This window comes from Hoplias malabaricus, chromosome 1 (genome assembly GCF_029633855.1).
Source record: "Hoplias malabaricus isolate fHopMal1 chromosome 1, fHopMal1.hap1, whole genome shotgun sequence".
Lineage (NCBI taxonomy): Eukaryota > Metazoa > Chordata > Actinopteri > Characiformes > Erythrinidae > Hoplias > Hoplias malabaricus.
Genome location: NC_089800.1, coordinates 75,041,748 through 75,056,118, shown reverse-complemented (window position 1 = coordinate 75,056,118; position 14,371 = coordinate 75,041,748). Strand labels below are relative to the sequence as shown.

At 40.7% G+C, this 14,371-nt stretch overlaps 1 protein-coding gene across 1 annotated transcript in view; it reads right to left on the bottom strand.

Annotated features, from left to right (window-relative positions):
• Nucleotides 1-14,371, bottom strand: part of LOC136698520 (ryanodine receptor 3-like) — a 218,378-nt gene that overhangs the window by 98,179 nt on the left and 105,828 nt on the right. Inside the window, exons 28-38 of the mRNA XM_066673430.1 lie at nucleotides 13,410-13,584; nucleotides 13,009-13,217; nucleotides 11,115-11,314; nucleotides 10,294-10,360; nucleotides 10,040-10,200; nucleotides 9,779-9,944; nucleotides 7,805-7,891; nucleotides 6,929-7,155; nucleotides 2,407-3,211; nucleotides 1,652-1,852; nucleotides 72-174 (exon numbers count right to left, since the gene is read on the bottom strand). Coding sequence (XP_066529527.1) covers nucleotides 72-174; nucleotides 1,652-1,852; nucleotides 2,407-3,211; nucleotides 6,929-7,155; nucleotides 7,805-7,891; nucleotides 9,779-9,944; nucleotides 10,040-10,200; nucleotides 10,294-10,360; nucleotides 11,115-11,314; nucleotides 13,009-13,217; nucleotides 13,410-13,584 — 2,401 coding nt within the window. The remainder of the gene's footprint in view (nucleotides 1-71; nucleotides 175-1,651; nucleotides 1,853-2,406; nucleotides 3,212-6,928; nucleotides 7,156-7,804; nucleotides 7,892-9,778; nucleotides 9,945-10,039; nucleotides 10,201-10,293; nucleotides 10,361-11,114; nucleotides 11,315-13,008; nucleotides 13,218-13,409; nucleotides 13,585-14,371) is intronic.

Genomic DNA, 14,371 nt, shown 5'->3' with positions numbered 1-14,371 from the left:
ACTGTCATATAATATTAAGTCATCGCTGTCATTGTGTTCACATCTAGCCATATCTAAGAAGCTGATCTTACCACAGTGCAGACGGAGTTCATTGTGGAATTCAAAGAGCTCCTCTTGTATGTCCTCGGGGCATGGACAGTCCTCTCCCATACTGAAGTTCAGCAGCATGTTGATCTGAGTGTGCATGTCAATATATTCATATTAGGGCAAAATAAATAATAATTATAAATTAATAATTCTGACTACAGCCACAAAAAATTGCCTCCAATTATAGCACTGTTTGAACCTCTGAATAGCGCTTTCCATTGCATGGTACCTACTCGACTCGCTGTTTTGCCTTTCCATTAGGCAAATTTTGTACCTGTTACCTGGAACCCAGTACTTCTTTAGTCCCTGCTCTCTCATGGTTCCAAGTGACACGGGTATGGTCTAAAGCTCATGTGTAAAAATTGCAGAGCGCTGAATGGCCAGAGAGACATGTCAGTCACGACAAAATGCAGACATCGAGCACAAACTGTGTTCAGCCACCGTTGTATTGGTGGCTAACAAAAGAATCAGTGAGAGCTGGAAGGTGCAACAAGAGGAAAAAAAACTGAGCTGTGTTCAGTCCCAAAAAAGCAAAAACCAAACTGCTGCCATTGTTGTGGTTTCCAAAGCCCATGGCTCCTGTCAGGGACAACGTTTGTCAACATCAGAGCCTGAGAAAAGTAAAAGCACCAGATGTTCTGGCAGAGCTATAAATAAATAAATAAATAAATAGACAGATTCCTTGTACTTATAAATGCTGCTGATTTAAAATCAAATCAGCTTTAGGGTAACACAACTCACAATATTTAATGTAAGCAAACCTTTTAGGAATAAATGCTTACTGCACACTGAAATAATTTCCAAGATTGTATTCATTTAGCACTTAGTTCTGCATTCATTAAAACAAACTTGCACTTCTCACAAAATGAATTTTGACAATGTACTAAACAGAAAACAGCATTTACTGGCTAATTTTCTAATGTTTGCATCCCTCTGTGTGTTTTTGTATTGTACTGTGTATCAGTAAGGGCTGTCTTAATGTATCCATTGTCTCTGCTGGTTTTTCATTAGCTATTTGCTCTCATTAATGTCTAATAAAATTCACTTTGCATATGCATTTCAACCTCCTCATCTCTACCATGTTTCACTAGGGAGGACCGGGGCAAACATGTTCCCATCTGAAACCTGTGAAGCAAACCCATTACTTCATTTAAAGCTGCCATACACGCAATGCCATTGAACAGTTTTAATGCAAACTGATATATCACATCTGCGGACAGATGCCTATTCAAGCTCACACTGTGAGCAGAAATGGCAGAAGAGGAAAGGCTGTCCCACACAAATCATAGCCAAGACTCCCAGAAAGAGTCAATGATTAGACCATTACACCATACGGGAGGCCACTTTAGGTTAGGGTTAAGAGTAATTAAATGAGTGCCACCACACAATAAATAGATGATGGAAAATATGCACATTGGCTAACTATGGTCTAAACCAATGAGAGAGAAAGTTTTCATTCAGATGGTGCTTCAAAACTTGGTGGAATCCTGTATTAAACCATGGAGGGTTCAACACGAGTGAGAAAAGAAAATGATCACCACTTCAAATGTTCTTAAAAAAATACCTGTTCCTGTGGAGGTGAGCGAAACTCTTTGGTCTTTTTGGCGGTGACGGCTGCAGACATGTTGAGAGCCAGCATTAACTCATTGTAGCGGAATTTTTGGTTGTACTGCAGCTTTGACACAAAGGCATCAGAGAACGACACTATAGCCTCAGTACGGTGTCTCAGTTCACAGTCACAGAAGTAGTGCAGAAGTTCACACATCTGTGGAGCACATAAAAAGAGAGGGAATTCATTCATACATTGCAGAGTTTTTGACTAAATACAGCCTCATTTAGACTATTTAAATAGTTGGTATTTTTATTCTTCAGCTCCCCCTACAGTTGCAGAATGTAATTTATTTTTACAGCACTGTCCTGAAAGCAAGGGGGGGAGGGGCAAAGAGAAGGCAAGTGTTTAATAACCTCCGCCCAATGTTACATAGAGTGGTTTCTGCAGTGCTGAGGCCAGAGTAGCAATGAAAGAGGCTTGACTATCTCTATTACAGGTCAGTGAACACACACACACACATATATAAATACATATACATATATATATATATATATATATATATATATATATATATATATATATATACACCTATTGGCTGCCTACATGTGGGAGACCCACTCTATGGAGCATTTACTGGTTCAATCAGAGACTAAAAAAGCAATTTGATACTTCGTCTCACGTGAGTTGTACTTAATAGTAAAAATGTAAAAATATAAATTATCACTTTCATAAATAATTTTTTTCTTTTTGACAGTAAAAACGAATACCTGTCTTTTGACTGACTCGGGAAGTTTCTTCTCTAATAGTCCTTTGATTGGCTGCTTGGTGTCTTTGGCTTCTTCCTCTCCAGCCTCCACTGCCTTCTCCTCAGCTCCGGTTACTCCTTCTTTCTCTGTAGCCTCCCACACTCCATCCTCCTTCTGCTCCCCGAACACACCGGGCTCAATGAGGAGCAAAATTTTATGAACATCCTGGCTGGCCAGAACACCCATGGTTAGCAAAGTGCTAATGAGTCGGAGAACGGGAACAAACTGATACTCCACGCTGCCCCCTAGAGGGTCCCGGATGTGGTCTCCTCCACCCTGAACGGCCTCGGTTAGCATACTAATCGCCTTCTCCCTCAGCACGTCCAGAGGGATTTCAGGACTATAGAGGTGCTGGTCTCGTTTGGTGCTGATGAAGCAAGGTGGAGCAAAGCTTAACCTGGGCTTTAAAGAGGTGCTTATTCCAACACCCGGAGGCTGGTGGTGTTTGGAAGCATCGGGAAAGAGCCTGATGCTGCGGGTCTCGGGTGTTACAGGGATAATAAACTCGTTGTTCATCATGAGACGGGATGCTTTGGCAGTCTCCAGATGGATGCAGATCAGAACGTTGTAGAAGCCTTCACGCAGCATGCCTGACAGGTACTGGTTGTCGATGGTGTAGAGGAGCTGGGATTGGTCGAGGTGGCTGCAGAGTGCATGGGCCACTCGGGTGTTGCCGAGGGCACAGAGAGCACAGTAAAGCTTCAGAGTGTGATAATGGAACTTGCGTAGCTCCTCCTGCTCTGAGAGTTCCATAATATCCACACAGCTAACACAGGGAGGAAAATATGAAGAAGAGTTAGGCTATTCCAAAACCATGTCTTATTTGCTACGTGGTCAATTTCATTAGTCTCATTAAATTGAAGACTTTTTAAGACCTTTTTAATAGTCGTGATGCAATTTTAAGACCATTAGTGCATTAGAATTCATTTAGTCTCCTCAGTACATCTTGGCAATCACTCTGCATGCTTTAACCATCGCTATGGGAGGTCAAATGTGCAATTTAATAGGGAGCACTATTTCTGTGGTTGTCACAAACTGAACAAACACAGCAGAGTTCCTAAAGCTGTAAATTCATTAAGTAAATTTAAGACTTTGAGTTGATTTTACTAAAATGCTGTAAGCCTACTTTGTGAATAGAGTTTCTCCATCAACAGCAAAATGTCTAGGTTTAGAGGAGAAAGAGGCTCAATTCCCGTCCAGGAAACGAACAGATTAAATCTTTAAAAGGGGACATATTATGAAAGTAAAAGTCACTTATTCAGTACATGTGCACATGATGGTGTTTATTTGGAGCGTACCCACCCACAAAATGTGAAAGACAACCACCCTGAAGATGGGATACATCTGGTCACAAACTCTTTTTAAAAACAAAATAGCAAATTCAAACATTCATTGTCTGCAACCACTTATCCACTTCAGGGTCACGGTGGGTCTGGAGCTCACCCGGAGTCACTGTGACACACTCTGGAGGGGCGCACCCTTCACAGAGTGACACACACATCTATGGACACTTTTGAGTCGCTAATCCACCTACCAACATGTGTTTTTGGACTGTGGGAGGAAACCCACATGGAACACACCTCACAGACAGTCACCCGGAGTGGGACTTGAACCCACAACCTCCAGGTCCCTGGCAAAGGAACCAATCGAATGAACAACACATGAATTGTGCATTACTGTGCTGCATCTGGTCTCTCTTGTGAGTGTATGATTGGTAAACGTGTGTGCACACCCTCGCATGTTGTGTTTGTGTGAGCGCATGCTGTTACATGTACATGTAGTGCATGTGTGTTTTCGTTAGTACCTGCCCATGCTTATGTACATAAAATATTTTTTAAAGAAATAAGTCATAACAAGTTAGTTCATCTAGTTGCCAGGTAATCTAACAGAGGATTTAATAAGTACAGACCATGTGGGATAACGAGACTGAGCGATTACGGTGTTTTAAGCAACCTCTGAACCCTTAAAATGGCACAAGGGTAAAGGACACAAGGGAACGAGCAGCAATTTGGGCTTTGTGTGTCGCAACCTACAGGGGGACCACAAGCAACGTCTTCTCCCTTTATCTGTCGCAATGAGCCTCGAACCTCCACATCTTGCTAAACACACACATACATGTACACACACACGTGAACACAACCAACTCCCCAGACGCTCTCATGTGTGCTCCCACAATATTCTTGAACTAGATTCGTTACTATCTAAGCTAGCTAGCATGTTTGCTACTCAAAGTACAAATTAATCAACACTTTCATGTAGTTATACCTCTTATTAAACGTTTTCTGTTTGAAGGGCTTAACAATCTGAAGTCTTCTAATAAAGGCTTCTCCTGAGTAAATGTATGTCACCACAATAGATGTGAAGATTTTCTAATATCAGGCTTCAACTTTTCAGCATTGGGCCAAATGATCTCTGTTCACAACGCTCTAGGTCAAACAAGGCCTCGCTACACAGAGAGCTGAGACTGTTCAGAACATTTTGATCTTAAATATACGGAGATCAAGTACATATAAAAAAACTAATTTAGGAAGATGTGCCTTCAGACCCCAGAGGGTTAAGCTCTGTCCTTCAGGCTGAAAGGTCTTCAGTAATGAAAGACTCATCTGACAGTGTGTCAAACATGACAGAATTGTATTAAGGGGTTATTTCAGTGGAAAAAGATGCCTGTAGCTAATAACTAAACTAAAAGTAGTAATATACAGTAGTGTTCTATACATCACTTACCCACAGTGCAGTATAGCAATAAGGGGAGCAATATGAGAGCAATATCTGTGCGCTACTGAAGTCAAGGACACATGGAAGGGATTAATGAGCTCATTAAAAACAGGAATGAGCTCTGTGCCTGTTCCCAAAATTGTTAATGCAACTAATAATAAAAATATAATGGGGGTCAGTTTATATTATGCAAATGAGACAATGTTAACTGATTCCCATTAGTTTTTATTTACTCATTTCATTTATTAATGCCATTAGTGTTGCTGGTTGAATATTACTTCAAGTTTTAAAGCCTTGTCCAGTAATAATTGGGCAATTAATGAATTAAAACAAACTGACCACCTGCATGTCACAATTATAAGCCAAAACACTGTATACCACTTGCCTAGGTGGCATACCAAGCCCTGCTGTAGGTCCTTGATGTGACACTAAAACAACTCTAGCATCTAGTCCACGATGCCTCTGTGTGTCAGAATATGTTCATAATACTTTGGCAATTCTGTATATTTTAGCAATCTAGGGCACATGTCTATGTAAAGTTGATTCTTAGTGAACTCCTACAAACTGTCTGTGAACTGGTAGAGCTGTATGACAAATGACGTGTTTTGATGATGTGAACTCTTCATCTCTACCCAGTGGGGCTGGAAGACGGAGGAGGACTCAAACTCCTTTGCAATATGTTTTTACTGTTTTTACACCTTGGCACTTGGATGCATGTCTAAACACTTAGGCATGCATTGTCTGTCACCGCTTATGAAGTTCAGGGTTGCAGTGGGTCCAGAGCCTACCCGGAATCACTAGGCACAAGGCGGGAACAGACTCTGGAGGGGGCACCGCCTTCTGTTTCTGCATGCCTTTGAACATGTACCATTGCACTATTTGGTCTCTTTGGTTGCTCTGCATACGTTTGTCACCTTTTTTCCATGTTCTTCAGTGGTGTGTTAGGAGAGGATTCGACATAGCAGTTGCTGCTTGAGTTTTTAAATTCCTCAATGTCACTGCTGGACTGAAAATAAAAAAAAAACATCCAGCCGACAGCGTCCAGTGTCCACTGATGAAGGACTAGAGGATGATCAACAAAAACTTTGCAGCAACAGATGAGCTACTCGCTCTGTCTTTACATCTACAAGGTGTACCAACAAGGTCGGAGTGTCTAGCAAAGTGGACAGTGAGTGGACACAGTGTTTAAAAACTCCAGCAGCACTGTTGTGTCTGATCCACTTGTACCAGCGCAACACACACTAACACACCACCACCACCACGTCAGTGTCACTGCAGCACTGAGAATGATTCACAGGTCAGATGATCATACCTGCTCACTGGTGGTCCTGACTACTGAAGAACAGGGTGAAAGGTGACAAGAAAGTATGCAGAACAACAGCCTGACGACCCTCTGTAATTGCAGAACTAGACTGCTCCTGTATGAACAGTGGCGCTGTGAGAATGGACCACGAGTGTAGAAACAAGAGGTGGTCATAATGTTTTGGTTGATTGGGGTATTATTAGAGCTAGGTTTTGTGTAGCATTTGTAGTCTACACATATTTATGCCTAGATTAAGTATTGTGTTTATTTACACTCTGTAAATCTGTATTTCTTTCCCTACTGTGACCTGTTTCCCCTGTATATTGTACCTTTCTGTACAAATAGGAAACTGTGTTTTGTTTGTACGTTTGCTACAGTCTGTCTGCATGTCCATCGCGTAAATAAACATCCAGGGGTATTGTAACATTTTAACACAACTGTATACATTTCCACGTGTGTACTCACCGGTTCTCCTCTGGTATATGCACAGCCAGCATCTGCAGTGGCTCTAGGCACTGCACCTGCCAGCCATGTCTCTCACTGACGCGTGCTGTCTCCACTTTCAGGAAGGTGTTGGGCATCCGGCTCCACAGCACGGACTTAATGGTCTGGACGTCCAGTCGAGGGGGACACTGAGGGACTGGGTTCTTGTGCTCGCTCTTAAAGATCGCTGATGATAGAGGCATAGCATTCTGTGGAGGGCAGATAATAATAACAAACAGTTTAAGCATGAATTTTCAAAAACGTTTTGACTCTTAACACATACATACACCACCCTCCAAACACACACATGTGATTAGGGGCAGTAACACAAACACAGAAAGGACAGCCACCTTAGCATCTGTGGAGCAGTTGTGTGTGTGTGAGTGTTTGAGTGTGTGTGTGTGTTGGGGGTGGGTAGGTAGGTGTTTTGTTTTTTAGATTTTTAGAGTGGAGAAAGTGCTATTGCACTTCTAAAGTTTAGTTCTACAAGTTGATTTCATTTGCTGCTTCTAAGGACCCAAGTACTATCAAGCACTTTCAGTGACACAGATTCCTGGACAAGTGGTAGCTTTATTTCTCAAAGTGCTGAGCTGTCTTGTGAGAATGAGAATATTTCATTGGACTTTCCTTGTTCTAATTCTTGATCTGACCATATAGGAGTTAAATGGATGAACCTCTTAAATCTGATACTGACAGTTCTTTTTTTTTTATTATTATTAACCCAGTGGTAATATATTAATGGACTAGCAAGGTAGTGCAAATAATAGCAACAAGCATAAACACAGATGACCCCAGTCAAATTAACTGCAAAACACTTTGTTTCACTGAGTCTGCTGTCTGCTATGTGGAAGGACTTACCTTGATCTTGGCCAGTTCAAACTGGAACAGATTCTGGCTGGTGGGCCGTACGAACACAGCCGGAAAGAGCTTTGTGCTGGGCTCCACCTGGTCAACAAATGCAACATATTTTGACATCAATACTCCCTTCCCTTTAACAGAAATCCACACACCAACCAGGCAACATGAAAAAGTGAAGACTTCGGTTTCTTATTTAACAGAGACATGAAAACAAAAGACACAGGTTCAGAAAGTGTCTGCCATGTACAATGCCAATGACAACATTAACAAACAGCACAATACTTCCTGAATATCGGAATATATATATTACAAGTTCATGGTGACACTGGTATTTGTGTTGAATTGGAGACACCACTTGTTATATATACACAATTGTGCTATTTATATTGCTCGTGTTTGGTTGGTTTACTGCAAACAGCTTAAATTTTGTTTTAAAAATGCTGAGTTTAACATACTGGAAAAATAATAAGCTACATAGTCAGCATTTTACATTTAATATGCATACTCCCTACTTGTTGACCAAATTCTAAGACAAATTAATGCTGAAGTAAGCAATGTATTTTAGAAGAATATTTTTGCTTTATTTTTCCAATACTCTCTACATCCTAATAAGTATGTATTATGATTAAATATATTTGAATATTGAAATCTTTACTGTTGTTTTCCCAGTCAGTGTTCAGAGGTAAAATGGACCTCAGAGGAGATCTGTTCACTGCATTAAAATAAAAATAAGAAAAGAAAGAGTATATATGTAAACTCAGAGGTGATTATGGGATCTGAGGAGAGAAAACCCTGGTCACGTGAAGACAGGGAAATGAGCAGTGACATCACTGACTATTAAGGCAGCGCACTAGAAACTGGAGCAAACCCTGAGAGTCCAGTTCTCAGAGGACAAACAAGAGCCCGAAAGATACTTGTTTTTGGTAATGATACATCTGAGGTTTCTAGCCAAAGACATATTCCTGTAGCACAGAAATAATGGAACCTAATTTCAGTAACTGAGTTAAGTGCACTTTATAAGGGAGAGTATCTCTCCTCCTGCTATTTTCGTAATGTAACTCTGACTATGTCTAAGGTTTGTTTCAGAAGCTGAGGAGGCACAGCTCTGCTATATTTGCTTTGCCAGCCACTGCTCCTGTACCAGCCAAAGACAATTTACACACATCAGTCACCTTAACAGAGTCAACTTGTACTCCCTGATGGAGTAGTGTGTGCGTGTATGTGTGTGTGTGTGTGTGTGTGTGTGTATGTTGAGGAATAGGAAAAGAAAGGAAACAAATAACCCCAGAAAACTAGTGAGAGATAAACATAATGAAATTATGGTAACAATAGTTTGTGTGAGAAAAAAAGGGGAAATATTGAGAAAGGCTAAAGGGAGAGACCACATTTTTCCTGATTTTTTCCCCAAATCAGTGTCTGTGCATCTGCCTTGTCTTTCTGTGTGTGTGTGTGTGTGTGTGTCCTTGCTGAAAGAAGTCGGGCATTCCTAGCAAACAAGAATCGTGAATGGACTGATGTCGGATGACTCTTAGGACATTTTCATTCCTGTAGTTTTTTTTTGCTCTGGTGTGAATCAGTTAAGTAGTTTGTAATCGTGGAACATTTTCCCCTGTTTTTGGTTTGATTCACACAGGGAAAAAAATCCATCTGCACCTAAATATGTCACCGCAAATTATGTGAGAATGTTCTTACCACTGATTGGTCAGACTGATTGTCTGCATCCATCCATCCATCCATCTATCTATTTATCTATCCATCTATCTATCCATCTATCCATCTATCTATCTATCTATCTATCTATCTATCTATCATAATACATTATGTATACAGTAGCCAGAAGAAGTGTTACCAATTTTTCTCATTTTTTCCAGTGTATTTCCTATAATCCTTTTTACACATTACCAGGGGTGCTAATCATTTTGAAGGGGACTGTATGAAAAAAACATATTCTCATATCGCAGTGAAGACCTTTACCTGGTATGAAGTTGGCAGCTCTTTGCCATTGATAGTAAAGGTTAACAACCCAGTAGCCAAATCAATCAAGCAACCAATCTCCAAGTCCACATTACTCCTGCTGGATGAATGGGTAGCACTGTTGATATCTCCTCCCCACACCATGTAGCAGTTACTCCTCTTTACACTGCAAAGAAAATGGAGGAGTTAGTTTGTATGACTGTGTATCCAGGATATGCTCCAAAAAAAATCGGAGAAAATAACCGACAGCTGGAACCCTACCTCTCATGAACCCGACCTCGCTCATCTCCCAGAGTAACCGTTACTGTCCGGTTCTTACTCAGGTTAAAGAGGTTGCTATAGTAATGGTAGTCCGGAGTGACCCATCCAACCCAAACACAGGAGGGATCCTGACCGGCAAACACTCGCACTGAGTGGTAGTACTGTGGAGAACATTTACATTTGCAGCATTTAACTTTGACAGCATTTACTAAAAAAAAATAAAACATTAATGAACTGATTATGTCATCACTCACATTTGTTATGCTGCTAAAATCAGCTCTCCTCATATCTTCTATATGTTTCATTGATTTCACAGGGTACCTGTTGGACGAAATAACAAAATTAGTGTTGTGAATATATAATTACATCACATACATTTTTTTCATAGGCATTTTTCAAATGCTTATATAGCACATACATGCAAAAATCAGTCCTATAACCAATATTTTAACAGACACTACAAAAATATATTAGAAATGGTGCACCATGTAGATGTAAAGTCAGAGAGAGTAGTCCATTTATTGGTGCAGTTTCTGTTGGTCATCTTTTAATGCTTAGTCAGAGCTCAGAGGATGCTGCCCACAGGACTGTTTTAGCTGGATATGTTTGAGGCGTTGGACTATTTTCAGTCCAGAAGTGGTATTGAGGGGCTTAAAAACTCCAGCAGCAACTGCTGTGTCTCATCCACTCGTACCAGCACAACAAATATTAACACAACACCAACACGTCAGTGTCACTGCAACGCTGAGAATGATCCTCGTACTCTGTGGTGGTCTTGTGTGGCTCCTGACCACTGAAAAACATTTTGAGCAACAGATGGACTACAGTCTGTAACTGTAGAACTATAAAGTGCACCTGTATGGTCAGTGGAGCTGAGAGAATGGACAGTGAGAGTAGAAAAAAGGTGGTGGTTGTCCAGCCTAGGTACTTATATTTAAAAAGCGTTCCACAACATCTGAGTGTTTAATCCCACATATGTTTATGAAGTCTTAACTGGTTTACCATTATGTGTCATGTACCAGGTATGTATAAAGAATCTTTCAATGCTCTTTGAAGCGAGGCAGCTAAATTTGACCTGTGTTTGAGCTTGAGTGTCTCCTCTTCGTGTACTCCGTTCATGCTGATGGTAGGGATGCTGCTGAAGGTCGAGTGGAACTCCACTGGCATGCTCAGGCGGCAGAACACCATGTCAGCATTACTGTTCTGTGTCCCAAAGGTCTTGTGGGTCACTTTCAGACATGGAGGGCTGTCGATAGTGCCGTCGATTCTGGTGACCTGCAAATATCAGAGCGTTAACCTCTCACCCTAAGCCTTGGTTTAGAGTCCTTGGAACAGGTCATGTTGTTTACATCGGGCCAAAAGATAGAAGAGCGGAATCTACAAACCCCAATGGCAGAAAAGCTGGGACACTGTGCAAAACGTAAGTACAAACAGAACGCAGTGATGTGCAAATCATTTAAACCCTATATTTAAAGGCGAATAGTACAAAACAATATTTCCAATGTTGAAACTAGTGGTGTCAGTCAATGAATAAATAAAAAAATTTAATTGCTGTAATCACAATGACAAATTGTAGTTTTTCCTTGTTTTTTTGGAAGAGAGAAAAAAAACAACAAATATGTAGAGTGATTTGCAGATATCGCTTATCCAGTTCAGGGTCCCTGTGGGTCCGGAGTCTACCCAGAATCACTGGGCACAAGGCAGGAACACACCCAGGAGGGGGCACCAGTTCTTCATAGGGCGACATTCACTCACACATTCACACCTATGGGCACATTTGAGTCGCCAATCCACCTACCTACATAGGAAACCAGAGCACCTGGAGGAAACCCACACAGACACAGTACCTGCTGTACCACTGTGCCGCACACTATTTGAATTAGAATCTCTTAATTTGCTCAGTCAATATTTTCAGGAAGAGAGTTAACATCAAACACAGTGAAGCGCAGCTCACAGCTCAAACAATAAAATAGTGGTTTATATTCCACTTAAAATGATTAAATCAGGCACAAGAAAAACAATGTGCGGATTTTGCGTTTTTGCGCGTGCATTGTGAATGAAAGAGAGAGAGAGAGTGAGTGTGCACGTGTGTGTGTGTGTGAGAAAAAGAGAGAAAGTAAGAGTGAGAGTTAGCTATGAGATTTAATCCATACTTCAGCATAAAAATAATATTATCTACATTCTGAATGCAACAGTACTGACGCTGTGTATACATCGCCTAATAAAACCTCTTATACGTGACTAGGCTATATAACATGAGAGTATTATAGGATGAAGCTGTGGCTGATTTTGGTCAAATTATTAGTTTGCAGTTAAAAAACAAAAGGCATTAGAGTTTCCAGATTGATTGACACTTGACAGCGCTAGTTGAATCACATTTAACTCTTTTCTGAAAAACTTACACCAATTTCCAATCTGATACCAGCAACACATTCCAAAAAAAGTTGAAACAGTTTAAAAGACTGGTAAAGTAGTGTTTTGATTTACATTTTCCACAGCACCCCATCATTTGATTTTAGTAGAAAACTAGGGGTTGTATGACTGGTTTGGACATTCACTACATGCCCTAAAGGAAACCAATCTCACTTAATAATTCAGTATCTATTTCTGACACAGCTATTTAACTGTGCACAGTTTTTTTTAATGTTCTTATAAAAGCCCTGGCAATAGACAGGAATGCTTTAGAACAGCTGCACACGAGCCTAAGGTCACCAAGGCCAATGCCAAGCAATGGTAAACAGAGACAAAATCTAGCACGGGGTTATTTTTTCTCAGGAATAAAGGAGCACCATGGGATACATTTGGGATGTGTTGGAATGATGCTTGTGACCTAGAATTAATCCTCTAATATCAGTACCCAACTTCATTGACTCTCATTGCACTGGATGAACAGGTACCTACAAACATTTATTCCTCATCCTTTCATTTTCAAGCCTGACCATAAAATGAATATAGAAATTATTCCTTACCGCAATATGACTGTGATCTTTGGGCACGTTGACAAAGGTTGGTAGGCGTTTGCTGAACCACATCGTGACCTCCCGGTTCATGTTGACAGCAAAGGGTTCAAAACCTTCCTGAAGGCCACACATGGTGTAATATTTGAAGGTGCTGGCGTCCTTGCCCAGGTTCATGCGGCCAACTTGAGAAAGCCCCAGGCTGCAAACTGGAATAAAGCCTGCAGACAAAGAAAATATTAAGATGCTTATTGTCACTAAAAGATATCAGTGTCCAGAGTTGGACACAATGTGAAATGCATTGTGTATCGTATGTGATAATTAATTATCAGCTATAATCCTAACATTGCTCAGCCTCAAAGCCTAAAGCTCCAAAACAAATTCATTTAGCCAAACAAATTCTTCTCCCTCACCCTCATCAGTCTCAAAGTCTGCAAAGCAGAGCTCCGAGCCCTTGTTTGTGATGAGAATTTCCCCATTGAGGGTGAAGATCATGGACTTGTCTTCCATGTTGATCATGCAGCCCACCACATCCCAAGCATGCCAACAACGACCAAACAATCGGCTGCCCTGGTGGAGACGATGACCCTGGAATGGACAAACAGTACAAACATGTTTATTATATAATGAAATTAACACAAATATCCTAAAAACCTTTAAAGTACTTACAAGAGGACATGCTGCAAAATATCTACAGAATGTTGTAGAACTTAAAGTGAATTAGAAAAGCTATATTTTGTGTACGCAGATACTTAACTTAGAGTGATCTTATAGTGATGGAAATGTCTAGAAGCAACAAGGTAAGGTACAAAAGCTCACAGAACAGCAGCACCTTGTGCTGAAGCTACTTTTCCAAGTGAACTGCCTTCTGAAGAAAAGTCAACACAACAGCTGCTGACTGGGGCAGGGATTGGTTTAGTCTAGCTCTTTTCCACCAACGTGAAGCTGGTTTGATTCTCATTTATAAACATACTTTGGAAACGTTCAATGCATTTCCACAAACAAACTCGTTTGCAAACCAAAACAATTCATTCCCAAAGAATATTAGGTTCTTCTCCATGAACTGTAACAACATCCATAGGCATGTTGGGCTAAAGAAGCTCCAGAAAGGGCACAGAGCCTCAAATAAAACATTATCGCACAGTGGAGCTGGACAACTTGTATTTTAAAAAATTAAAGGAAAAACACAGGAACATGTTCTGTTTGTGTGTTTTTTGGGGTTAAGTGTGAGACAAAGCACATTGGCTACTTTTCTCCACTGATCACAAGTTCAGTAGGCCATATTTACACATGTGTATCATGCATCACTGAGATCAGAACTCACTGTAAACTGGAAATAACATGGATTTTCCTGAATCGATCCATTTATCTATGG